Here is a 27,638-nt window from a genome sequence, read left to right as displayed (position 1 = left end):
GTTAATCAAATTTAACACTTCCTTTATTTAAATCAACTATTATTTTTCCATGTTCACCTAATTGTTGATATTGTGTGTAAAGTTCATTAATGCTCATTGGTAAATTCACTTGATAAAGCATAACGTTCAACTGTTGACGACTAAAACCACTGAAAATGAAAAGGGTGGACAGGTTTGATTTAATGTTTGTGCTTAATGCTTTGAAGTATTGAACAGCCATGAAGAATGAACACTGAATGTGTCGACATTGAGTTAATAACTGATTAAAATATGATTTCTCATTTGTTATTAGTTTTGATTTCACCGCATCATCTAGAAAAATGAGTGAATGCAAAAATTCTCTATCAAAATTTGAAATAGAAAGTGTTTCAAATAATTCATCCCGTTGTTTATCAATAATTTTATCCTCTAATCCTTGCTTCTTGATTGTATTATATAATTCTTTATACATTAAAAAGTTTTTTAAATAATCTTCTGCTTCTTCTTGTGATAAATAAATAATTGGAATTTTGATTAAATGCTTTAAAGATTCAAATGTATCATCTGAAGGTGAACCTGAACGGTTGATATAAATTAACACATGTGAATGGGGGAAGTGTTAGCAATAATGATAATTTGTTTTAATATCGTTAATGTTTTACCTTTATTTGTTTACCAATTGCTGCAGTGATTGAATTTAAGTAACATTCAGAATATGGAATTTTCATTAATTTTTCCTTAGATAGAGCATTTCTATTATCACTCAATGCTTCATTAATCATATCATCTACGTATGTATTATATACTCCCGCTAATTCTTCAGAATTTAAATCCATTTAATCAAAAATAAATTTATAATTTTATACATTTCTATTCATCAATATTTCATCATATGAACTTCTATACTGTGGTGGTGTACCTGTTGGATGATATTTCAAACCTTCATCCGGTGTCCATGTCCAATACGTAGTCCTAGTAAACCAAACCTGAGGAGGATTTGTCACCTTTGAACAGTAAGTGTCATTTACACCCTGAATGATTGGATAAGCTTTCACTTGTACTGTAACTTGTGAGTTGAAAGTTTCTAATCCATCAAAGAATATACCCGCTCCATCACGTTGAACTGGAATAGTGCATAAGAATGAAGTTTGGTCTTTCCATGTTCTAGCTAATGGCACGCCATTATCATCATTCAGTGGTCTAGTTAATGAGTCCTCGTATTCTTCCGTGCATTCATTCACTCCATCTAAATCAGAAGCTTGAAGCATACGTGTAAAGAATATGTCGCCCACTGTGGTCATCGCTTGATCGGGGAAGTTTCTGGAATCTATAGTGACCTGAAGACCTCGAAGCATTGGATTTTCTAAAACCGTTCTTTGCATTGCATTCTTCGGAAATGCTAACACAACATCTGTAACATTATGAAGAGCGTATGAGAAATCTGAACTGATACCTTCAGGAGTGATGCAACCTCCATTTAGTGAACGAACGTCAATATGTTGAGCTGGAATCATGAATGGATCTTCCTTACTGAATAAACGTGGTATTGCTTTAACTGATTCTTCAATTAAACCGTATCCTGGTGTAATGCATTTATCCTCTAAAACTTCCATCTTTGTGCATGAAATAATAACGTCATCAACTGTTGCGTCAGCAGATGTAGCGGCTAAGCTTGTAATTAATTTGGCAGGAAGTCCGATTTGTTGGAATTTGCGATCATATTTATAAACATGATTCATAATCTTTTCATAATTTTCATCAGTTATCTTTTCATAAACGTAATTTTGTAAATCAGCAACTCTTAACGGGTCAACCTGACAAAATACTAAAGTATCCCTGAAAACATAATATTTAAGAATGATTTCACCAAATGATTTAGGATAATCATCGAACGCCTGAAATGCTAACAAATCATTTACCGGAATAATCATATCAAAAGTGATATCAACTTCTTCATTTGCTTTCTTGAAAACTTCTGAAGGGTCAATATATTTACCACATACTGAGTTATCATATTTTTGAACATTATTATATAACGAATGAACAAACTTTTTAACTTTCCTTTCTGATTTTGGTTTATATGTTGCAAATGCGAAAGATTCACGGGCGCAATCCATCTGAAGATAACCGGCATCACCTCTTTCGGTTTCTACTTCTAATTGTTTAAAGCTTTGATTTGATGATTTGTAACCAACGAATAAACGCATACATTTAAAAGCGGCATCACATGTGAAAGCTTTATTTGAAACTAGAGTTGCTTTAACTTTGCGTTTAATATATGTGTCACCTAATTGGTTCACATCATGAGCCGGATTTGTAATTCTTAAATGAGTTTGTTTATCATCAAAATATGGAGCATCAGAGTCATAGCATGAACTTTCAAGTTCTCTATAATATCTTCTTCCGTCATTCTTTGCAAATATTTCATTTATCTTTTCGAATGAATGAAACACATTTCCATTAATTGGTTTAGTGTTTGGCACCAAATAGTTAGTCGTCATTTATTATTAAATAAAAATCAAAATTAAAAGATGAAAATGAATTTTTAATTTTAATGAAATAATCAACTATGGCTGCAGGATTCTTTAAGAAACTGGTGGGATAAAGTAAAAAGAGGAGCGCATAAAGTTTGGGAAACAATGAAGAAAGGAGCGAATTGGATATTTAAGAATAAAGAAGCAATTAGTGACGTTGCTGAATCAATAACACCAAAAGCTGCCCCAATAAGAGAAATTTTAAATAAAGGAGAAAAAGTTTATCAAAGACTACAACCGATACTAAGATAAAAATAATTTTAAAATATATTTATTTTTCCACTATCTACCTCCTATTTTATTAAGTATTCCTTCAGCTATTCCACCAATTGCGTTACCTGCTTGTGCTCCCATCGCCGGATTACCTGCTTTAGTACCTAATACTCCACCTATGATAGTTCCTGCCGTTTTCGCTACTGGTGCCAAAAAGTTTGCAACAGGTTTAATAACCTTTTTATAAACCCAACCTGCAGCTTTCTTAATTCCATCCCATAATTTTTTAAAGAATCCTGCCGCCATTTCTGATTTAATATTAATTAAAAAATATATTTCATCACTTATATTCTAATTTTTATTTAATGATAAATGAAACCGATTTTAAAAATAAATGAAACAGAGGAGGAAGAAATAAATGAAAGTGAAAATGTTCAACAAAAAATAAACGTTGTTAAACCAATTACTGAAATAAAATTTTTTTCATCTGTTGATGAATTTAATGACTATTAAAAAAAAAAAAAAAAAAAAAAGGTAGTGGGGCTTCCAGGGGCTGCGCCCCTTCTAGCCCCGAAGATGTTTAGTATAAATGAAGTTTTTATTCGGAAAATTGTTAGTCTTCTGGTGTGAATTCGGAGGACTCTTCTTGGATAGAGTTTTGTATTTCCTCCTCCTCTTCTTCTTCCTCCATTGCTTCTGGGAAGAAGCCTTCTTCTGGGTCGAAAACATTATATAATGTGTAATTGAATGACACATTATATCTTTCTTTGCGTTCGCTCCTGACAAAGAACTTAGTTCCAGGAATACAGAAGACTTCTGTGCGTTGGAAAAGCTGATGTCCTGGAACGAATTTGGCAATTAGAGACTTCTTTTTTCCGAATTGTTCAGGAGTTTCCATGACGACAGTAACAACATCTCCATCTGCGAGGTCTTGTTGTTGTTCGGAAAGGTAAAGAGCAATGATATGAATGGTTGCTGCGTTGAATTCGAGAAAGTCGAATTCAAATTGTGTTGTCGTATAACATTCAAACCATTTTGTACAGTTGTCTCCGAACTCGTCAACGTATTCATCTTCGTCATATCCGTAACTAAAGACTTGGAATTCAGCAATTCTCTTGTCGAATGACCGTTGCATGTAACGAGGAAGATTTTGACGAACTTGGTATAAAGTTCTCAACATTATAAGCTTAGTAAATGTTGGAAAATACTGAACTAAGACATCGCTAAGCTCAATTGGATTTGGAATTGTCTTAGTAAGTTCAATTGAACTAGCAATTGCTTTGTTCAGAACTTCACAGAACTGAGTATTGTATGTAGCGTCTGGTTGTGTGTTTTCTTCGGCTTCTTTGAGATATTTAGAGCAAATTTGTTGAAGAATTTCTCTTAATTCGTTGTTAGATTTTTTGGTGGTTATTCTAACCGCTGTGCCGGTTCTTGGAGGTTGTGGGGCTTTGGCTTTGGTTAGCGGTTGAGAATTGTGGTTAACAGCGTTGGCTTCCATTAGACAAAAATAAACTGTTTTTTCAAATAAGAGTTTGAGATGAACCGTTTTCGTCAACGGAGACTCCCTCTATTTTTTTATTTTATTTAATAGTTACCGTTGGCAAACCGTTCCATCTCAAATATTGAATGAACTATAAACGTTTTTTGTTTTCTATATATACTTTTTTGTCCAACGGTAAAACTTTTTACACAACGGTTTTTGAGAGTCGTCGCTGTTGACTTTTTTGTAGAACACTCAAAATAGTATAACTTTGTCCGGACAAGTAAGGGTCTATCGTCGCTACAGGAAAAGTTACAGGCGTTCCAAGGAAGTATACTTTGAGAAGCCTTTCCCCCTTATAGAATGAGATAGGACGGTTATTTTACAAAACTGACAACACTTTGACCGAGTAGTTTTTTGTGCTGAACAAAAAGTGTCATATAAACATCTGTCAAAAACCGCTTTTTAACTTCACTTAAAATGCCACGTAAGCTACGTAAGAATATACGTAAGAGGAAGGGAGCATTGAAACATCCAATAGTAAAACTAACACCACAACAACAGTTGCAACAACAAATTATGAATGACCCCACTATGTTGCAACAAATGTCAAGCAACCTATGCTTTTAAACCGAGTTATTGGTGCACAGAGTGGAGGTTTAAGAGCGGCACTTTTAGCGAAAATGGCAGGCTATGGTGGAGCTGCAGACGGAACAGCTTATAACCCTCAAAGTCAAATGAATTTGAGTTCAATCAAAAATCAAATAACAGATGTCAAAAAGTCAAACATAGACATACAGAAACAAATAAGTGAAAACGAAAAAAAAAGAATATGACAGACACACAAAGAAACTCAATGAGTTAAACGTAGAGAAAAAGAAGAAAGAAGAACAACTGAAAGAACTAAGTACAGAGGAATATGCAAAAAAAGTGTCAGAAAAAGCAGCAGAAGTAGCAAAAAATGGAACAGATGTTATAAATTTGAAAAACCATACTACTCAATATAAAGTACTGAAAGATGAAGAAATAAAACAAAAAGCCCTGAAGACATATATGGATAGCGATGAGTATAAAAAAGAAGTTGAAGCAAATGTAAAGGCAGAAAAACTTTTACAGTTGCAAAACCAAACCGTACAGTATGAAAACTTAGCACAAGAAAGTAAAAATAACGACGCAGCCATGCAAAAGGCAATGAAAAGCGCAGAATATATAAAAGCTAATAATGACTGGTTAGATGCCCAAGCCAACGCCAAAGCAGCCCAACTTATAGGGTCAATAAGGACAAAAATACAAGCGGATGAAGACAGTTCAAATGAAGCTTTAATGAATGCTGACTTTAAGAACGCCTTCGAAGCTCTTCATAGTAAGGTGAAACTAGTGAACGACTTCTCATCTGGAAAGAAACTGAAGTCTGAAGGTTTCGACAACGAGTTAAGAGAAGTAGCACAAAATATGACGAAAATAACAGATGCAGCAACGAGACAGGCAGTTCAAAGTGCCTATGACGCCGTTAGAGCAACTGTTGTGGAAAGTCAAGAAAAAGAGTTACAACAGACCAAAACAGACCTAGTAAATGCTTTCTTAAAAACGAAAAGTCAGGTAGGACATTATGCTGCAGATGGAACATATGTGCCAGCTGGTGGAACTTATATACCACCAAACCCTCCAAGAGAAGCACCTGCACCAGGACTACCTAAAACATTTACATCGTCACATGGACACAGACACAGGCATGCACCAAAACAACAACCAACAGTTCAAAATCCAGCACCACAACCAACAGTTCAAAATCCAGCACCACAACCAACAGTTCAAAACACTGCACAACAACAACCACAAACAGAGCAAGGACATAAAAGAAGTAGAGAACAAGGAAACCAAGAATTCTTAAAAATGCTTAAGGAAAATTATGGTTACCCAGATACTCTTGACTTTAGTGACAGATATAAAGAAGCTATTAGAAAGTTCAAGGAAGGAAATACTGACCCGAACCTATTTAGCTTTATGGTTCAGCACCAAATGGGATATAATTTCAAACCTGGAAAATACAAGCTCGCTAAGGGATATGATTTAATAGCATATCATCCAAATGACATGACTGAATTTACTCCAAGATATTTGGTGTCAGAGCTAAACGATAATTCAACTCTCTTCATGAAACGCGTAAAAAATAGAGACGGAACGAAAGAAGAAAGGTTTATGAGTCCGGATGACTTAGATAGGGAACTTTTTAAAAACGGTCTCGGAATATATGAAATGCCAGCAGATGAGGTACAAGAAACTCCACAGGAAGAAGTTCAGATACAACCAGACATGGAAGAAATAGTTCAGCAACAACAGCTAGAAGAGCCAGAAGGAAACGAACAAGTCCCTCCTTTGGAAACTAACTTCACAGAACTAGATGAAGATTTGGAACAGCCGAAAAATCTTGACCCTCAACAAGAGTATGCGGAGAATATGGAATCTTTCCAAGAGTCTAAGAAAAATTCGGCTGACATAGTAGAAGAATATCGAAAAATGTTCGCCGACATACAAAAGACTCCAACATCAGATGAAAATATCCAGCATAGAATGGAAGAACTGAAAGAAAGTGTACGCAAATACAACAATCCTTTTTACTTACGAGCATATAACGTTCAATCTTTGGATGAACTCGGTGAAAATAAAAGGTTAAATTTCAACAAAACATATAGAAATGAAACATTGTTTAAAGTTCATTCAGAACCTAGCCAATATGGAAACAAACCTACTTTTGTTTCTGCAGACGATGGAACTACAATGAGATGGGGTCATAAAGCTAATCCGGATAGGTGGTTCATAAACTTACAACCACAATTCCAAGAAGTTGTAGACGCAATGGAAGTGAATGGTGAACCAGATGTAGCTGGTATTTTCAGCGCGGCTTTAATGCCATTGAAAGATATGAAAGATGCAGATATTTTGGACCAGTATGAAATGAACATGGCTGATGGAAATATAACACCTGACGTTCTAAAACATTTATCTCAAAGAACTACACAGAACCATAGAGATGGTATATTTGGTGAAGAGTTTAGAAAGAAAGTTAGGGAGAGAGAAGGAAGAGAACCTATTGTACATGACCTTGCAAACGAAAGTTTGCAAAATGTCATAAAAACTTACTTTGCAGACAATGAACCGAGAAGGGATGAATATTTAAGAAAACTCAAATGGACAGTACCAAATGAAATGTTAGTATTGAAAAACATGTTCCTTGACAAAATAAAACCAACTACAGAAATAAATGACGCAAGACTGAAACATTGGGTAAAAGCTTTCCCATTCACAAAAGATATTGTTGGTAACATGGAAAGAAAACCAGAATGGCTACAAAAACATATATTTGGAAACGAGCTTATTCCATATGGACAAGCTCTGTTTGAAGAGCTTGAACCGGAAACTCAGGAAAGAGTCATGCAAACAATACGCGAAGACTCAAATACAAACTATGACAAAATCTTTCTAGGATATAGGTTACCTGAGTTGGGCGACCAGAGCCCAAAGGCAAAAAGGACATGGGAAATTTACAACATACTAGGTGAACATGAGGCAAAGATGCAACAACTTGAAGCAGAGGGCAAGTTACCAAAAGCGACACCAAAGAAGAAGAGTAGAACAAAGTAAAGCTTGGTCCGAGTGGGTTCTATTATGATATATAAATCCAACTATTCTATATTTTTACCCATATGAAATGTACGCCGCTCAGAATATAACGCCAACAGTTTTGGATGCCATGAACGGAAATGTTTCCGAATGGTATAACGAATGCGACAATGCCATTAGAAGGTCAGAAATAGTTCCTGGAACTTACGAATATACAACTGCTGTTTCTTATGGAAACGTAGGTGAGTTTGGAGAAGGTTCTTCAACAACAGTAGATATTGCTTGCGACAGGTTTCATATTATTTCTATTGACAACTCATTCTTATACGTGGAACAAGACATTGAAATAAAACCTTCTGCCAAGTTGTCTGACAAGAAAGGTTGCAATGGAATTTTCTATGTCGGATACCAATATGCTCCAGAAGTTTTCATGGGATATAAGATATATTCTAACTCTGACTTAGTTCAAACAGTAACATGGGCAAACTATGAATGGTTCGCTTTGAGAAACTCAGTACAACCACAAGCTAGAGAACAAACAGACCAGTATGCAAATATTGAGAAAATAAGAAGACTTGACCCTAACGTTCCAGGAGTTTATGTTAACCTTTCTGGTTCAGATGGAACTGCTGCCACTAAAGTAAAACTGAAACTTAGAGTTCCTTTGTCATCTTTCCTCATCTTCAGGTTTTTAAGATACTTGCCAAACTGGGCAGGAAAAATTTCTATCGAACTTACTCCAAGCAAAAATAACTTAGTCATTGCACCAACACAAGACCCATTCAGCATTACTATAGCTGGAACTGGTGGAGCCAAGTTCTGTGACTTTTGCAAAGACAAAGTTGACTTAGACTTTGGTTTCTCAAACTTCAACAATGAAGTAAACTATTATTTCAATGCTGCTGGAACTGCTTGGGACCCAGTTAAGTTCACATGCGAAAAGTTTGAATGCAAGAGAATAGAAAGCAGACTTGCAGTCTATATGTTGGACCCAGATATTTCAAATGCTTTAGCTGCCAAATATATTGCAGTTCCACTTATGTTCCCTATACACCAAATATCTGTCAAAGACTTTGCAGGTGAAGTTGGAAACCAAAGTGCTGACCCAGGTGCAAGAACAGATATTGCTTTAACAACTGCAATGAAACATGCAGATACTATGTTTGTACTGTTCAGACGAACTATAAATGACTATTCTTGTTTCTACAACCCCGGTATTAAATATCATATAAACATAGATGGCAAATATTATCCAAGAGAAGAATATTCTACAGTTGAGGATATGAGGTCATACAACTTGACATTAGATGCTATGAACTTTAACAACAACTTCACAACAACCATTAACCCTGAAATGCAAAGTTCTATTATGCCATATGTGAAAGTATGGACTCATACAGGAGGTCAAAAAACTCAATATACAAATGGAGACCGTTCAAACTTTTGGCTTGGCATTCCATTTGCTGACTCAGAAGACTTTATGGGTGGTATTTCAACTGTTGGTACAGTTCAAATACAATATACTGGTGACAGAGACGGTCCAGATGAACTGAGAGCAAAGAAGTTTACAAAACCAATAGCACTTTTCACGGAAGATGCTCTTTTGAAGATTCGTTCGATGAAACCTGCTGGGGCTCCTCAGATTGGCATAACGACAGCTTCCATCGAGCAGATTTTGGCAGCAGGTCAGTAAGTTGTTCTTGAACTGACTTCTCTCCGTCAAATATTGACAGTACGCCAGTTTTGACATAATATTGTAAGATAAACTTACCTTTAGAAATATCTGTAAGTTTTGAAGTTATATTTTTGTCTGCTTCAAGAACTTTCACCATTTCAGTTATACCAACTTTCTTTGCTTTATGAAAATATTTAGGTTCAGCAAAGACTGCTATTCTATAACATTTACCATTGTTGTGTAAAGAACTATTCTGTCAATGTATTTGTATTGTTTGTGTGTGTAAACTTTGTTCTGCTTCAATTCAAAGAGATACTCGAATACGTCCATCTTTTTATTCTAAGTAAAATGTCATTTCCGAAAAATAGAAGCGTGAGTGTTTCAAAAGGTTTAATGGCGGTGGCAGATGTGAAGTTAAATTCACCAACTCAAACAAACAGTCAAAGTGTTGTTGTCAATGTCAAAGACAGAGATGTTGAAGTGGGGAAACCATACGAGGACGAAGATGGTATAACAATTGTTCCTGTAAAAGAACAACAACATATCCTGAAGTTAGCAGAGACTTAAGTTCTGTTGCAGATATTCGAAACGACTACCAACAACTGAAAAGACAAACTTCAAACTCAGGAGAAGATTTGTCAAGCTTTAAGTATAATGTTAAACTTGGTCGAACACAACCCTGTAAAAGTGAACTCATATGTCATTGCACCTCATGAAGTTTTGAAAGAACTATTGAAACTTTTGACAGAGGCAGACGATATAAACATCAAAGAAATAGAACCCGACATTAGTTGCTGTGGTGTTTCATATAATGTCATTGACAAGATATACGTTATGAAAGGAGGTGAAACGTTGAACTTAAAGTATAGTTTCCCAGACGTCATAAAAATATTTGACGACCACAACATTTCATTAAAATTTATTTGCTAAGTAAAATGTCAAAACTTCTTGAAAGATGTTTGAAGAAAAATAATATAGACTTTATTTCATGTAAAGGACTTTACACACTTTTGAACGATATGAAAGACCCTGTTTTGTTTGTTCGTGTAGACAAAGGAAAGTTCTATGTCTTTACAAAATATTTTGAACTTCTTAGACAGAGAACTTCAAGAAACGCCATGTGAAAGTTTAGATGAAGTTCTTCTCCACTTTCAGAAAAACTTTTAAATATATATAAATGGCAGAAGATATAATGGTTTATACTATTACGACTAAAAACCCTGAGTCATATAATTCTATAACAACAAACTTACAAAGTCCTCAAGGACGATATTGTAAACTAACCTTAAACACAATGACGACTAAAGCCTGTTTTGCTCTTTTGCCATATCTTTGAAAATTCAAGAGGTTAGAAAAAGAGGCTTAGAGAAAAGAGGTCTAGATCTAAATTCTAACATAAATATATTTTTATTGAATTCTGTATGAATATTTCATGAGTTTTGTGTGTTCTTTAGACCTGTTATAGAAAACGTGTTAGAAAACATGTTAGATCTAACATTCTACATTAAAAATATTTTTGTCTGTCTGACTCTCTCGGCTCATTTACGATGAAATCTTGACCAAAAACATGTACGTATGAAATCTTTACAGAACATTTATACGAGAAAGAGTCTTACAAAAACATGTACGAAGAGAAGAACTTGAAGAACAGTAGAGGAATGCTAAAAACCTTTGTTCGAAGAGAGAAGTTAGAAAAAATGCATGAAAAAACAAAATTAGAACATGAACGTGAATATGTTCTGGTTATAGAGAACTCGCCATACGAACTAGACCGATTGGGAAAAGAACGATTTAAGGAGAGAATTTAGAGAATATGAACTCAGCTAAGATAGCATTTGAAGCTTCAGAAAGAAGTTTAAAAGTTTTGGGCTCCGTTTTGTACAATACTGTGAGTAAATGAAAGCCATTTTTTTTTCACAAAAATATAAATTTAGGGTATGAAGGTTAGAATTCATAACCTCTTTTCTAACCTCTTGTTTCTAACATCGTAGAAGAACTCATGAGTGTGTGTATTTTTTTACAAAAGAATTCAGCAAAAATAATGTTTATGTTAGAATGTTAGATTCTAACATGTTTCTAACATGTTTTTCTAAACATGTCTAAAACTCTTGAATTTGGTCAAAGTACTTCTTCGTAAAGCTTGTATTTGTCGAAGACTTCTTCGTATGAGCGCTAAAAAGACCCAAAAAAATAATGTTTATGTTAGAATGTTAATCTAAACATGTTTTCTAACACGTTTTTCTAAACATCGTAGAAAACTCTCGAAATCTCAATGTTTTGACACTTCACAAAAAACTTAAAAAATAAAAGTTGTTCTTCTTTAAAAAAAATATTTTTTATATTTTATTGGTAAGACATCCTTGAGCAACAACCACACCAACTCGTTATTCAGATGAATCCTCGTCAATGTAGTTGAGATGAAAGTTCATTCCTTCTTCCATAACTTTCGAACAGAAATCAGTAAGATTAAAGCAAGAACTTCTCCAAGGATATTTAGATTGCCACTGCCAATAGATGAAGTGAAATTATCTTTATGAAAAAAGCAGATATATATGACCATTTTACCCAATGCACTGACAATCCAACAACAAAAGACACTATTCCAGAATTCGATGAATAGAAGTCAAAGCAAACTGACTCAAGTAGAAATAAAGAAGTTTCATACGGAAAAGGTTAACTATGAGTTCTTGGAGTCTCATCTGCAACAACAAATGGACATAAGATTGCGACATTTGAGTGTATATTAAGCATCTCTCGCAATATATAATCCGTAAGAATTAAAGACATACGACAACTTTGTTTCGTTAAGTTAGCAATGTGTTTGGGAAAATTAATCGAGATTAAAGGACAGAAGAGTAAGATATGGAATGAACAGATAAAACCCGCAACCTTTTTGAGTTAAAGAAAAACCATTGACGCCTTAGTTTTGTTTAGCAGGTAAGGTTTCAGGAAGTTAATACGCAAAGAATGAAACCCGCAATGTTCCTAAAGATATTAGCAAGCAGCAAGGAGGAAATATAACTTACTCCGTCAAAGAGATGAAACGTATGAGAACGGACTATGCAGGACTTAAAGAAAGAAGCCAGAAAAGGCCAGCAGAAGATAAAATGGACATGTTAGCATCTACAAAAATCGTATCCAAACCAGCAGAAATTTCCTTCTATCTATGTCAAGAGAAATATAACGAACCTTTCGGTATCGTTAAAACTTTTTGACATATAAAAGAAGTGAAATAGAAGCTACGAAATTGTTTAGAATTATCACGAATTCACAATGTTTACCATGTAAAAACGACTGTTAAATAACTTTGGGGTATGAAAAGGGTTAGGAAAACAGTTAGATCTTAACCTTTTCTACCCTTAAAATCTAGTATTTTATATGAATCTCCCGTCATGATATTCTCATGAGTTTTGTAGTTTTAGACCATTGTTAGAAAACATCGTTTAGTTAAACATCGTTAATCTACATTCTACATATAAATTATTTTTGGTCACTTTACGCTCATTTACGAAAGAAGCTTGACAAAACATGTACGGAGAAGCTTGACAAAACATATACGTCTAGTTTCGATGAAATCATTTGACAAAGAAATGTACGATGAAGAAGTCTTGACAAACATTTACGATCAGAAACTCATGGAAATATTCACGAGCGTCAGAACAGCGCTCAGAAAACAGGGTAGATATTAACTTTCCCTATAAATATATTTTTGCTGATAAAATGAACCAAATTTCATAATTTCCTTAAGAACAAGACTAGAAAAAATATAAAATTAAACGTTAGGTTTTTTTATAAAATATTTTTTTATTTTGTATGTTGATATGAACAGTGAAATGACAACACTGAGTTTGTAAACAGGTTAAAATAGATAGACAATGACACCAAAATATGTTTAGAATAGGTTAGATTTAAACGTAAGATACTCAAAGAAATACAACAAATATTCTTTTGTCAGACATTCTAAACACTATCTGAAAGAAACATCCCACGACTGGGTTAGAAATGCTTCAACTCAGAAAATTTTGACAAGAAATCCTGAGCTTTTGATATCGGTAAGATTCTATGGAACTACAGCAATATCTCATCGACAAAATTCTTATACCACTAGTTTTTTATGGATTGACCCGTTGTTGGATATTAATTCATAACATATGGTTCATTTCGATACGGAAACGTTGCTGTGAGGCTTACTTTACATCGTTCAGAAACCGAAGGACTCAATACAAAGAGATATAAGATAGGAAGAACATTTATATAACTAAAAAGATATGACAGTACAGTCAATAGAGTTAAGGTTGTGTTGTTAACGATATGAGAGCTGCAGAAACAGAACTGCTTTGAAGTTTTTGAGAAAAGTATGGTGCTCCCACGAAGGTAAAGAAACGTTTTGAAGTAGATGAGATAGATAGGCTATAAAAATTATTTGACGAAGTTGCTGGAAAAATACATGTAAAGCGTTTATTTTGGTCTTTTATACAGATAGAAAATAACGCTAATTTATTTTTTTTTATTTTTTTATTTGTATGTAAAAGAACAGATATGTCAACAACAGAGAGAACACAACAGTTATAGTCATGAAGCTATAAATGAAGAAATACGAGTACATACAGTATAACAAACAGTTACGTCTCATTCGTTCAGTCAAGATTACATGTACCAAATGCAAAGTATTTTGAATGCTCTTCGTTCTACAAAGCAAGCACGTCATTGGTTGAAAACCAACAGACAAAAGAACTTTTAAAGAATTTCCTCATATGTTTGCGACCGTAGAAAACCGCGGGTCGAGATTCCGTTACGAAATCGTCAAAAATTTGCAAATGGTTTGACAGACTTATTATCACTAAGACTTTAGTAAACCGGTAGGCAATGTGGGCTTCACCTCGTTATGCTTGTTATATTTTCATGATGTTAGATTGAAATTCATAGAGCAAGAACGTGAAGAGCTAGAGAACAAGCTTGAAGCAAAAGACAAAAGCATTCAGAAAAGAATACCACGTTCGGTACAAAAGAAAGGAAAGAAACTATAGTATATGATTATATGAAGAGATGGAAAATGAAGAAGACAGAGATATGGTTATGTTGCATTAGTCAGAAGAACAACAAAGCTTTTAGACTTGCTAAGATTTACAAATCTGACAGAAATGGTTTCATCCGAAAACTTACCGATTTCAATGACTCCAAATGAAGATGTAAACAAAATAGTCAAGATACGTTACCCAACACCTATGATATGAAAGGTTGTACATACTACCTTCAAAGAAGATTTGCCGCTACAAAGAAAAAATACAGAGTATTTTGACAACTCAAACAAGCAGAGTAGATGACCATTTATTTTTACGCTTGACTTCAGTGGCTCAGGTAGCTCTATAAGGTAAATTGTCTTGCTAAGTCTCATTGCAAGAAATCCTGTTCTGAGCATCGCTGTTTCAAGAAACTTACGACAGATTGTCTTACTTTTAGGACAAGGACCGATTTTTCAAAAATGGTTAAAGTTTTCTCAAATTGAGAAAGGTTCTTGTAAACATACCGTTACTTTTTCAAGACAGTCTTTGAAGACTTTTTCCAAGCTACTAAGAAAGTACTTAACAAGTTACTTTTTCAAGACAACATGTTCAAACAAGTCTTTACTTTTTCAAGGACAAGTCTTTTATTGTTTTCAGATGTCCGACGTTCTCTTCGAATGTCTTACAAGTGCACGCAGTTACCTTCACATTTTTCAAGCTTGACTTTACAATTTGAACTTGTTTAGCTAGATTTGCAATTCGAAGAGAAGTATAGGTCTTGTATGACTTTGATACTTCTCCTATTCATGTCTGTCAAATTACCTGCCATGGACTCTTTCATAAGTTTCCATAAATCGTCTTACGGACAATCAGCGGAAAGTATGATACTAATATTTTTTTAACAGTCTACTTACCTTTAAACTCTTTGCTGTCTGTACAGCATATTAGACTGAGATTTTACAAGTGTCTTGAGCTTTCTTAAGATCGTACACCAATGTCGCGTTGTCTCTGTTCTTCTAAACCAAAGACGATGAGAAGCAAAGTCATCTAAGATAAGAAGACATCTATGAAGGCTTATGTCTTTTCCAATCGTAGATTGAATTCTTCGAAATGTATTCTACTCTTTCTGTTGTTCTGATGTTTTCTTCTCTAAATTTCTCTAGCATTCCTTCATTCCTGGGTACTTTTAAACTTTAAAATTGAATTAATTTTACTCATTTATAGCATTACTACTTCAAAACTCTTTGCTTTTGTACTTTTTATCCAATCTAAACAACTCAGTAGTCCTGTTATAATACTAACTTGGATTCTATTATAATATCTTGTATGCTGAAGAAGTTTGATCGGTGAAATTAGAATATTCACCGTAAGATATCGACTCGAACATAGCTTAAGCTTCAATAGTGTTTTTTCTATTAGTACTTTTGTTATCTCGTCAATCCTATTTTAAATAAGTTGAAATCTTACCGATACAGATGCAATTATAATCTATATACCTATCTGAGACATAGAATAAGACTTGTCTGGTCTGAAGTTTGACTCATTCTGAGCCTGAATTCAACAATATATGCACATCATGTGTGTCTTCTATTTAGAATTTCAATACTGTTTACATCACAAATATTGTCTTGTCATATTGTCAAGTCTAACTTTAATTTTCTTTCAATCAATAATTTTTGAAAGTATGAAATTAAATTATTATCTTTTAGAAAATGTCTAGCGATTTCGCTATATCTATATTCGAGGACAAACTTTTCGACAGCAAAACATCTGTCGACCATAAAATCTTTACATAGTGTAAACAAGAAAGGTGAATATTGTTCTAAAGTTCTGTTTCTGGAGAATATGACCAAAGAACCATAAAAACATTAGGCAGAGAAGTCTTAAAATTGTCAATGAACAGACTTGTTGACAGGATTGACGCCGATTGGAAAGATGAAGTCCAACAAAAGTCTCTTAGAATGGCAAAGAAAGACACATGCGCTGTTCTTGAAGATGAAATTAGAAAACAGAACTAGATGAGCTATTAAAGGACAAAGACCTTTTACAAAAATTATGGTTCTGAGAAGTTTGACATAACTCCACCAGAGAAGAAGAAGAAGAAGAGAGAAAAGAAAGAAAAGAAAGTAGAAAGAAGAGAAAAAGAACCTGAACCAGAGAAAAAGAAAATTGACATGTAATAAAATAAAATTTTATTTTTAGAAACATTTCTGGGTCAATGGTCAATGTTCTCTTCCTTCTTTAGGAGCAAACATGGTTTAGACTCTAAAATCTTTTACCCAATTTACCTTGAACTTCAAAACTATCTTAGACTCATAATATTTATAGTCTGTCTGCTTTCTTGGTCATAAGGGTATAACAAGTGTATGCTTTGCCTTTCTTTAAGGTTTTGAAAAACCTTCTGTCAAAATTTTCTTTGACTGCTAACAAACCCTTTATGTCTAAGTCTTCAAATTTCGCACCATTTTAGTCACAATAGCAAACTTAACTGTTCGATGTTCAAAACTTTGTCAAAATGTAGACTTTTCAAAATGGTAGAAGAAACATTCAAATAAGCGAATGGGGTCTAGTTCTTCTTTAAGTCCTGACATGTACTTATTTACTGAGATGAATTTTTTCATCTTTTTTATCGGATAAAAAATATATTTTTTTTAAAAATTTACTCAGAAAAAATTTTTCTTTGTATATACACCATTCTGAACATCTAAAAGACTTTTTGACATTTGCCAAGAATGTTCGTTTAGAAGCTGCCATATAACCATATTCTTGACAATATTGTTTATACGAATCGTACAATGACCTTTCATCTAATGACACAAGTCAGTTTCATCTATGAACAGTTCATATACACTCTTTGTTTGCTTTTCAACAATGTTTGTCTCTCTCGGTATGTGAATTTGTCTTGGATTGAACTTAGAAATATCTAATGTCATGAAATATGAGAACAAGTGGTTGTAAAAGTCAGATGTCAAAGTTTCTGCTAAGTCGTCAAAATATTCTGTATCTTGCATATGAGAATCTGACGTTCTGACAACTAACTATATCTTCTGTCAGAACTTTCTAACTTCATCGGAACAGTATTGTTTTGAAACCATTAATGAAGTTTGCAACATTTTCACAAACTCTTGTTGGTCTTTATATTTTCTTCAACAACTCCAACTTTATCTGTTATTAAGACTCTTCAAAGCATCTGAGTTCAAACTTTTGTTGTATCCTATACTTTTGAAGTTTCGTTTACATACTATAAGTTTCATATTCTCTATTGAAGAGTTAAATTTACCGCAGATGTTTTCTAAAGTTTGTCATATTAGGGTTCGAATAGCCCTCTAACAGTTTGCACAAAATATCTGTAAAGAAGTGTTCTTACCAGTTCCTTGTTTTCCAATTTATAATGAGAGCAGTTTCATTTTTAGCACTTGGATATTGTAAGATGTTTGCAAACCAACATAAGATATAACTCATAGACTCTTTCGTTTCCATTGCATATAATTTCTTTGACATGGTCTAACCAAGGCTTCTATAACATTTTCTTTCCATTCTACTTGTTCTTATTTATATCCAGTGAAGATAGAATAGAAGTTTGGAGAAGGTGTATAAAAACTTTATACCACGAACTGAAAAATCTTCAAGTTTTGACAATAAGATATCCCAAGCATCTAACATCTTCATGCCAACTTGTACGACTTTTATTTTCTTAAGTTTCTGTCTACATTCTTGTTCAGACACTATTGTTGCTCTTGGTTTGTTAAAGACAACATCCCATTCTTTCATAACATAACATTCTGGGGCAGAGTCCAACATAAATGACTAAACGTTTCAAATTCTCGACTGCTTTGTTATAGTCTCGAAATGGAACATATTTCTGAATGCTTGGAAGTCATAAAAATCTGAAACATCTATTCTGTACATTTTTATAAAATAAAAAAAAATTTTTTTTATTCTTGAGCTATTTGTTGTCTGAGCTATTTTGCATTGTTCTTGAATATGTTGTTGAAGTTGTTCTTGTAGTACAATACTTTCACCAGTTGCATCTTCCAATTCGAAACTTTCTGCCGTCATATCAAATACATAGGACATAAAGTTTTACAGGAACAAAGTTTGCGTCGACTAAGGTTAAGTTTATGTTTGCTAAAGTGTTTGAGGTCACTTAAGCTGAAAACTCTGCATTCGAAAGAACAATAGGCAAACCAGCAGAGAAGTGTTATAACGCATGAGTATCTTTTGGTCATAATAGTTTCTGTCGACATTCGAATAACACTTGTAACCTAATTGAAACAATATATAAGATTGGTGTGCTTAATGTCAATGGAATAGACATTCCTTGTATACACCTTTTCCTGTTATAGGAAAACTGTGTTGTAAAAACCAGAAATAAGTTTTGTATTATAGCTCATATCGTTTATAGTAAACTCAGTCGGACATCCAAACATAATGAAACCTGCTCTAGTTGCCAGCACATGTTACACCCGTCCTTAAAGTATTAATAATGTCAACAAAACCTGTTGGTGTATATCTGAGTAAGTATCTTCAAAGAAGTATTTTTTTACCATTCACAACAACAAAGTCTTCTGGTGTCAAAAGAGCAAAACAGGCTTTAGTCTCATCGTGTTTAAGGTCAGTTTACAATATCGTCCTTGAGGACTTTGTAAGTTTTGTTGTTATAAGAATTATATGACTCAGGGTTTTTAGTCGTAATAGTATAAAACCACTATGTCTTCTGCCATTTACTTAGCAAGTAAATTTTAATGAAATGTTGTGGTCGTCAAATATTTTTTATGACGTCTGGGAAACTATAATTTAAGTTCAACGTTTCACTCCTTTCATAAGTATACTTGTCAATGACATTATATGAAACACCACAGCAACTAACGTCGGGTTCTATTTCTTTGATGTTTATATCGTCGTGCCTGTCAAAAGTTTCAATAGTTCTTTCAAAACTTCATGAGGTGCGATGACATATGAGTTCACTTTTACAGGGTTGTGCTCAACCAAGTTTAACATTTATACCCAAAGCTTGACAATCTTCTCCTGAGTTTTAAGTTTGTCTTTAATGTTGTTGATAGTCATTTCGATATATCTGCAACAGAACTTAAGTCTCTGCTAACTTCAGGATATGTTGGTTGTTCTTTTACAGGAACTATTGTTTATACCATCTTCGTCTTCGTATGGTTTCCCCACTTCAACATCTCTTTCTTTGACATTGACAACAACACTTTGACTGTTTGTTTGAGTTGGTGAATTTAACTTCACATCTGCCACCGCCATTAAACCTTTTGAAACACTCACGTTCTATTTTTCGGAAATGACATTTTACTTAGAATAAAAAGATGGACGTATTTTGAGTATCTCTTCGAATTGAAGCAGAACAAAGTTTACACACACAAACAATACAAGTTCATTGACAGAATAGTTCTTTACACAAACAATGGAAAATGTTATAGAATAGCAGTCTTTGCTGAACCAAAATATTTTCATAAAGCAAAGAAAGTTGGTATAACCGAAATGGTGAAAGTTCTTGAAGCAGACAAAAATATAACAACAAAACTTACAGATATTTCTAAAGGTAAGTTTATATATACAATACTATGTCAAAACTGGCGTACTGTCAATATTTGACGGAGAGAAGTCAGTTCAAGAAAAACTTACTGACCTGCTGCCAAAATCTGCTCGATGGAAGCTGTCTGTTTATGCCAATCTGAGGAGCCCCAGCAGGTTTCATCGAACGAATCTTCAAAAGAGCATCTTCCGTGAAAAGTGCTATTGGTTTTGTAAACTTCTTTGCTTTCAATTCATCTGGACCGTCTCTGTCACCAGTATATTGTATTTGAACTGTACCAACAGTTGAAATACCACCCATAAAGTCTTCTGAGTCAGCAAATGGAATGCCAAGCCAAAAGTTTGAACGGTCTCCATTTGTAATTTGAGGTTTTTTGAGCTCCTGTATGGGTCCATACTTTCACATATGGCATAATAGAACTTTGCATTTCAGGGTTAATGGTTGTTTGAAGTTTGTTGTTAAATTCATAGCATCTAATGTCAAGTTGTATGACCTCATATCCTCAACTGTAGAATATTCTTCTCTTGGATAATATTTGCCATCTATGTTTATATGATATTTAATACCAGGGTTGTAGAAACAAGAATAGTCATTTATAGTTCGTCTGAACAGTACAAACATAGTATCTGCATGTTTCATTGCAGTTGTTAAAGCAATATCTGTTCTTGCACCTGGGTCAGCACTTTGGTTTCCAACTTCACCTGCAAAGTCTTTGACAGATATTTGGTGTATAGGGGAACATAAGTGGAACTGCAATATATTTGGCAGCTAAAAGCATTTGAAATATCTGGGTCCAACATATAGACTGCAAGTCTGCTTTTATTTCTCTTGCATTCAATATTTTCGCATGTGAACTTAACTGGGTCCCAAGCATCTCCAGCAGCATTTAAATAAATAGTTTACTTCAGTGTTGAGGTTTGAGAAACACAAGTCTAAGTCAACTTTGTTTTTGCAAAAGTCGGCGAATGACATTTTATTTGTTCCCACTACTTCTGTAAGAGTGAATGGGTCTTGTGTTGGTGCAATGACTAAGTTATTTTTGCTTGGAGTAAGTTCGATAGAAATTTTTCCTGCCCAGTTTGGCAAGTATCTTAAAAACCTGAAGATGAGGAAAGATGACAAAGGAACTCTAAGTTTCAGTTTTTACTTTGGTTACTGCTGCTGCAGTTTGTCCAGAAAGGTTAACATAAACTCCTGGAACGTTAGGGTCAAGTCTTCTTATTTTCTCAATGGTGGCATACTGGTCTGTTTGTTCTCTAGCTTGTTGTTGTACTGAGTTTCTTAAAGCAACCATTCATAGTTTGCCCATGTTACTGTTTGAACTAAGTCAGAGTTAGAATATATCTTATATCCCATGAAAACTTCTGGAGCATATTGGTATCCGACATAGAAAATTCCATTGCAACCTTTCTTGTCAGACAACTTGGCAGAAGGTTTTATTTCAATGTCTTGTTCCACGTATAAGAATGAGTTGTCAATAGAAATAATATGAAACCTGTCGCAAGCAATATCTACTGTTGTTGAAGAACCTTCTCCAAACTCACCTACATTTCCATAAGAAACAGCAGTTGTATATTCGTAAGTTCCAGGAACTATTTCTGACCTTCTAATGGCATTGTCGCATTCGTTATTACCATTCGGAAACATTTCCATTCGTAGCATCCAAAACTGTTGGCGTTATATTCTGAGCGGCGTACATTTCATATGAGTAAAAATATAGAATAGTTGGATTTATATGTCATAATAGAACCCACGTGGACCAAGCTTTACTTTCTTCTGACTGAGTTTTTAACTCTTCTTTTTCCTTCATTGCCCTCTGCTTGAAGTTGTTGCATCTTTGCCTCATGTTCACCTAGTATGTTGTAAATTTCCCATGTCCTTTTTGCCTTTTGGCTCTGGTCGCCCATCTCAGGTAACCTATATCCTAGAAAGAGTTTGTCATAGTCTGTATTTGAGTCTTTGCGTATTGTTTGCATGACTCTTTCCTGAGTTTCTGGTTCAAGCTCTTCAAACAGTGCCTGTCCATATGGAATATGCTCGTTTCCAAATATATGTTTTTGTAGCCATTCTGGTTTTCTTTCCATGTTACCAAACTATATCTTTTGTGTAATGGGAAAGCTTTTACCCAATCTTTCAGTCTTGCGTCGTTTATTTCTGTAGTTGGTTTTATTTTGTCAAGGAACATGTTTTTCAATACTAACATTTCATTTGGTACTGTCCATTTGAGTTTTCTTAAATATTCATCCCTTCTCATTTCATTGTCTGCAAAGTAAGTTTTTATGACATTTTGTAAACTTTCGTTTGCAAGGTCATGTACAATGGTTCTCTTCCTTCGCCCTCCCTAACTTTCTTTCTAAACTCTTCACCAAATATACCATCTCTATGGTTCTGTGTAGTTCTTTGAGATAAATGTTTTAGAACGTCAGGTGTTATATTTCCATCAGCCATGTTCATTTCATACTGGTCCAAAATATCTGCATGTTCATATCTTTCAATGGCATTAAAGCCGCGCTGAAAATACCAGCTATATCTCGTTCACCATTGACTTCCTTGCGTCTACAACTTCTTGGAATTGTGGTTGTAAGTTTATGAACCACCTATCTGGATTAGCTTTATGACCCCATCTCATTGTAGTTCCATCGTCTGCAGAACAAAAGTAGGTTTGTTTCCATCTTGGTTAGGTTCTGAATGAACTTTAAACAATGTTTCATTTCTATATGTTTTCTTGAAATTTAACCTTTTATCTTCACCGAGTTCATCGAAGATTGAACGTAAATGCTCGTAAGTAAAAAGGGTTGTTGTATTTGTGTACATTTTTTTTCAGTTCTTCCATTCTATGCTGGATATTTTCATCTGATGTTGGAGTCTTTTGTATGTCGGCAAACATTTTTCGATATTCTTCTACTATGTCAGCCGAATTTTTTTTAGACTCTTGGAAATATTCCATATTCTCCGCATACTCTTGTTGAGGGTCAAGATTTTTCGGCTGTTCCAAATCTTCATCTAGTTCTGTGAAGTTAGTTTCCAAAGGAAGGACTTGTTCGTTTCCTTCAGGCTCTTCTAGCTGTTGTTGCTGAACTATTTCTTCCATGTCTGGTTGTATCTGAACTATTTCTTCCTGTGGAGTTTCTTGTACCTCATCTGCTGGCATTTCATATATTCCGAGACCGTTTTTAAACAATTTCCCTATCTACGTCATCCGCATTCATAAGCTTTTGTTCTTTCGTTCCGTCTCTATTTTTTACGCGTTTCATGACGAAAGTTGAATTGTCATTTAGCTCTGACATCAAATATCTCGGAGTAAATTCATCCATGTCATTTGGATGATATGCTATTAAATCATATCCCTTAGCGAGCTTGTATTTTCCAGGTTTGAGATTATATCCGTTTTGGTGCTGAGCCATAAAGCTAAATAGGTTCGGGTCAGTATTTCCATCCTTGAACTTTCTAATAGCTTCTTTATATCTGTCACTAAAGTCAATACTATCTGGGAAACCACTCTTCTTTAAGCATTTTTAAGAATTCTTGGTTTCCTTGTTCTCTACTTCTTTTATGTCCTTGCTCTGTTTGTGGGTTGCTGTGCAGGGTTTTGAACTGTTGGTTGTTGTGTTGGTTGTTGTGCTGGTTGTTGTGCTGGTTGTTGTGTTGGTTGTTTGTTGGTTGTTGTGTTGGTTTGTTGTGCATGCCTGTGTCTGTGTCCATGTGACGATGTAAATGTGTTAGGTAGTCCTGGTGCAGGTGCTTTCTCTGGAGGTTTGGTGGTATATAAGTTCCACCAGCTGGCACATATGTTCCATCTGCAGCGTAATGTCCTACCTGACTTTTCGTTTTTAAGAAAGCATTTACTAGGTCTGTTTTGTCTGTTGTAACTCTTTTTCTTGACTTTCCACAACAGTTGCTCTAACGGCTCATAGGCACTTTGAACTGCCTGTCTCGTTGCTGCATCTGTTATTTTCGTCATATTTTGTGCTACTTCTTTTAACTCTTTGTCGAAACCTTCAGACTTCAGTTTCTTTCCAGATGAGAAGTCGTTCACTTTTTCACCTTACTATGAAGAGCTTCGAAGGCGTTCTTAAAGTCAGCATTTGTTAAAGCTTCATTTGAACTATCTTCATCCGCTTGTATTTTTGTCCTTATTGACCCTATGAGTTGGGCTGCTTTAGCGTGGCTTGGGCATCTAACACAGTCATTGTTAGCTTTTATATATTCTGAGCTTTTCATTGCCTTTTGCATAGCCGCGTCGTTATTTTACTTTCTTGTGCTAAGTTTTCATACTGTACGGTTTGTTTTTGCAACTGTAAAAGTTTTTCTGCCTTTACATTTGCTTCAACTTCCTTTTTATACTCATCGCTATCCATATATGTCTTCAGGGCTTTTTGTTTTATTTCTTCATCTTTCAGTACTTTATATCGAGTAGTATGGTTTTTCAAATTTATGACATCTTGTTCCATTTTTGCTACTTCTGTTGCTTTTTCTGACACTTTTTTCGCATATTCCTCTGTACTTAGTTCTTTCAGTTGTTCTTCTTTCTTTTTCTCTACGTTTAACTCATTGAGTTTCTTTGTGTGTCTGTCATATTCTAGTTTCTTTTCGTTTTCACTTATTTGTTTCTGTATGTCTATGTTTGACTTTTTGACATCTGTTATTTGATTTTTGAGTGAACTCAAATTCATTTGACTTTGAGGGTTATAAGCTGTTCCGTCTGCAGCTCCACCATAGCCTGCCATTTTCGCTAAAAGTGCCGCTCTTAAACCTCCACTCTGTGCACCAATAACTCGGTTTAAAAGCATAGGGTTGCTTGACATTTGTTGCAACATAGTGGGGTCATTCAGCATTTGTTGTTGCAACTGTTGTTGTGGTGTTAGTTTACTATTGGATGTTCAATGCTCTCTTCCTCTTACGTATATTCTTACGTAGCTTACGTGGCATTTTAAGTGAAGTTAAAAAGCGGTTTTTGACAGATGTTTTGTAAAGACTTCTTCGTAAAGACTTTGTTGAGATTTCTTCGTAAATGAGTGTAAATGACCCAAAAATATATTTTAGGGTAGAAGGGTATATCTAACCTCTTTTCTAACCTCTTTTCTACCCTCTTGAATTTTCATGAATTTCTTCGTAAATGTTTTGTCAAGACTTCTTCGTAAAGACTTTGTTGAGACTTCTTCATCGTAATGAGTGTAAATCAGACAAAAATATATTTTATGTTAGAATGTTAGATCTAACCTCTTTTCTAACATGTTTTCTAACATGGTCTAAAACATACAAAACTCATGAAATTTCATACGGAATTCAATAAAAATATATTTTATGTTAGAATGTTAGATCTAACCTCTTTTCTAACATGTTTTCTACCCTCTTGAATTTTCATGATTTCATCGTAAATGTTTTGTCAAGACTTCTTCGTAAAGACTTTGTTGAGATTTCTTCGTAAAGTTCTTCATCGTAAAGACTTTGTAAAGTCTTTCTCATGAACTTTCTTGTCAATGTTTTGTTGAGACTTTGTAAAGTTCTTCATCGTAAAGACTTTGTAAAGAAAGTTCATGAAAATTCATGAGGTTAGAAAAGAGGTTAGAAAAGAGGTTAGTACTAACATTCTAACATAAACATTATTTTTGTCTGATTTTACGAAGAATCTTGACAAAACATTTACGATGAAGAAGTCTTGACAAAACATTTACGATGAAGAAGTCTTGACAAAACATTTACGAAGAAGTCTTGACAAAACATTTACGATGAAATCATGAGTTTTTCTACGATGTTAGAAAACATGTTAGAAAACGTGTTAGATCTAACATTCTAACATAAACATTATTTTTGTCTGATTTTACGAAGAAGTCTTGACAAAACATTTACGATGAAGAAGTCTTGACAAAGTCTTTACGAAGAAGTCTTGACAAAACATTTACGATGAAGAAGTCTTGACAAAACATCCTCAGGGCTAGAAGGCACGAAGTGCCTGGAAGCCCCACTCCCTTTTTTTTTTTTTTTTTTTTTTTTATATTCATAAAGATTTTCCAAAAATATGATACCGCAAAATTAAAAAAGTGACGTCTTGAGTGGAGTCAAAGGTCGAAATTGCTAGCTAAATGTTTTTTAGCGAAATTGCGTATTGTACGTTTTTTTCGCAAAACGAAACCCTTAATAAAAGTGATTGAGGTCATAGCAAAACGGCTGTTTCAGTCATTAATTCTTAAAAATAAAAAGGGTAAAAACTAAATACAATGGGTAAAATTCAATAGTGTCTGTGCTATCGTTCAATTTGAAGGTGTCTTTTGAAACCGCAAGACACATTGAATTTTTGAATAGTGTATTATGGTTTGACAGACACCAATGAAAAAAATAAAATGATATTTATTTTAAATATATAAGATCCTTATATAAAATATAAATATTTTATCGTTTTATTTTCTTGTTTTAGAAATGTTTTTTATTGAAAAATCAATAAAACTAACTCCAAAATAAAATTTTTGATTTAAAGACACTATGATGACACCAGGCAAATCTTCCAAGACACCTATCGTCGGGAATCTAACAACCCTAATCCCGACTTTTGACATGGTTGAAAATTCCAAAAAAAAAATTCAAAATTTAAAAAAAAATTAAAAAATATAAATTTCATGTTAAAAAATGATTTTTGAAATTTTTTTGGAAAAATACAATGTCATATTTTTATGTTTTATTGCTATTTTTTACGAAATCAATAAAATATTTGTTAATTTGGCTGAGATTATAATTAAAATCTTTCTAAATCTTGCAATTGATTGCTAAAATCTGTTTTATGTATTAATTGGCATTGAGATTCGTTATAAAAGAATGCGAATTATTTTGTATGAGTAAACGTATTTTGTAAAATTTCAAATTCTCATCTCTCATTACTTACCTTAGATCTCTCGGCTTTTAGCTCTCAGATTTCGCTCATAGAACTCAGGTTTTAGTTATGTACTCATAGATGTATCATTACTGCCCGCAGATCTCTCATTACTACCTTACTAACCAGATCTTAACTCTCATTACTACCTTACTAACCAGATCTTAACTCTCATTACTACCTTACTAACCAGATCTTAACTCTCATTACTACCTTACTCATCAGATCTTAACTCTCATTACTACCTTACTAACCAGATCTTAACTCTCATTACTACCTTACTAACCAGATCTTAACTCTCATTACTACCTTACTCATCAGATCTTAACTCTCATACTACCTTACTAACCAGATCTTAAACTCTCATTACTACCTTACTAACCAGATCTTAACTCTCATTACTACCTTACTAACCAGACTTAACTCTCTTAACTTTACTTAACTCATTCTAAGATCTTAACTCTCATTACTACCTTACTTAACCAGATCTTAACTCTCATTACTACCTTACTAACCAGAATCTTAACTCTCATTACTACCTTACTAACCAGATCTTAACTCTCATTACTACCTTACTCATCAGATATCTAAATTATTACATATGATTTCTCACATCTCACTCAAGTCTCATTACTTACCCTATCTTTTTAACATTTTCTGATAATTACTGAAATAACTAAATCCTTTTTTAGTTTAATTTCTGATATT

General features: G+C 34.0%; 5 protein-coding genes and 1 pseudogene across 6 annotated transcripts, besides 2 other annotated features; 2 read left to right on the top strand and 4 right to left on the bottom strand.

The window, feature by feature from the left end:
• Positions 1-2,324: part of a mobile genetic element that runs on past the window's edge.
• Positions 2-707, bottom strand: TVAGG3_0123240 (annotated as a pseudogene). Its single transcript has one exon. A coding segment is annotated over exon 1 (706 nt).
• Positions 2,325-2,795: 471 nt separating the features above from the next.
• On the bottom strand, positions 2,796-3,032 carry TVAGG3_0123220 (N-acetylmuramoyl-l-alanine amidase family; the record flags this gene model as incomplete). The annotated part of the gene is made up of 1 exon (XM_001290015.2): positions 2,796-3,032. One exon carries the CDS (start codon positions 3,030-3,032, stop codon positions 2,796-2,798), a length of 237 nt encoding a protein of 78 aa, XP_001290016.2.
• Positions 3,033-3,339: 307 nt separating this feature from the next.
• TVAGG3_0123210 (uncharacterized protein) lies at positions 3,340-4,227 on the bottom strand (the record flags this gene model as incomplete). Its single annotated transcript, XM_001287400.2, has 1 exon — positions 3,340-4,227. One exon carries the CDS (start codon positions 4,225-4,227, stop codon positions 3,340-3,342), a length of 888 nt encoding a protein of 295 aa, XP_001287401.2.
• A 1,305-nt stretch (positions 4,228-5,532) lies between these two features.
• Positions 5,533-6,883, top strand: TVAGG3_0123200 (protein of unknown function, DUF4106 family; the record flags this gene model as incomplete). Its single annotated transcript, XM_051223637.1, has 1 exon — positions 5,533-6,883. A coding segment is annotated over one exon (1,351 nt), but the record flags the coding sequence as incomplete, so codon positions are not given.
• A 182-nt stretch (positions 6,884-7,065) lies between these two features.
• Positions 7,066-7,851, top strand: TVAGG3_0123190 (protein of unknown function, DUF4106 family; the record flags this gene model as incomplete). The annotated part of the gene is made up of 1 exon (XM_051223636.1): positions 7,066-7,851. One exon carries the CDS (start codon positions 7,066-7,068, stop codon positions 7,849-7,851), a length of 786 nt encoding a protein of 261 aa, XP_051108622.1.
• Positions 7,852-7,972: 121 nt separating this feature from the next.
• Positions 7,973-21,710: a mobile genetic element.
• A 121-nt stretch (positions 21,711-21,831) lies between these two features.
• On the bottom strand, positions 21,832-22,149 carry TVAGG3_0123170 (protein of unknown function, DUF4106 family; the record flags this gene model as incomplete). Its single annotated transcript, XM_051223635.1, has 1 exon — positions 21,832-22,149. One exon carries the CDS (start codon positions 22,147-22,149, stop codon positions 21,832-21,834), a length of 318 nt encoding a protein of 105 aa, XP_051108621.1.
• Between the last annotated feature and the right edge of the window lie 5,489 nt (positions 22,150-27,638).

The sequence above is a fragment of the Trichomonas vaginalis genome, chromosome IV (genome assembly GCF_026262505.1).
Source record: "Trichomonas vaginalis G3 chromosome IV, whole genome shotgun sequence".
NCBI lineage: Eukaryota > Parabasalia > Trichomonadida > Trichomonadidae > Trichomonas > Trichomonas vaginalis.
Note: the sequence above shows the minus strand (reverse complement) of the source record. Positions and strands in the feature narration are given on the sequence as shown.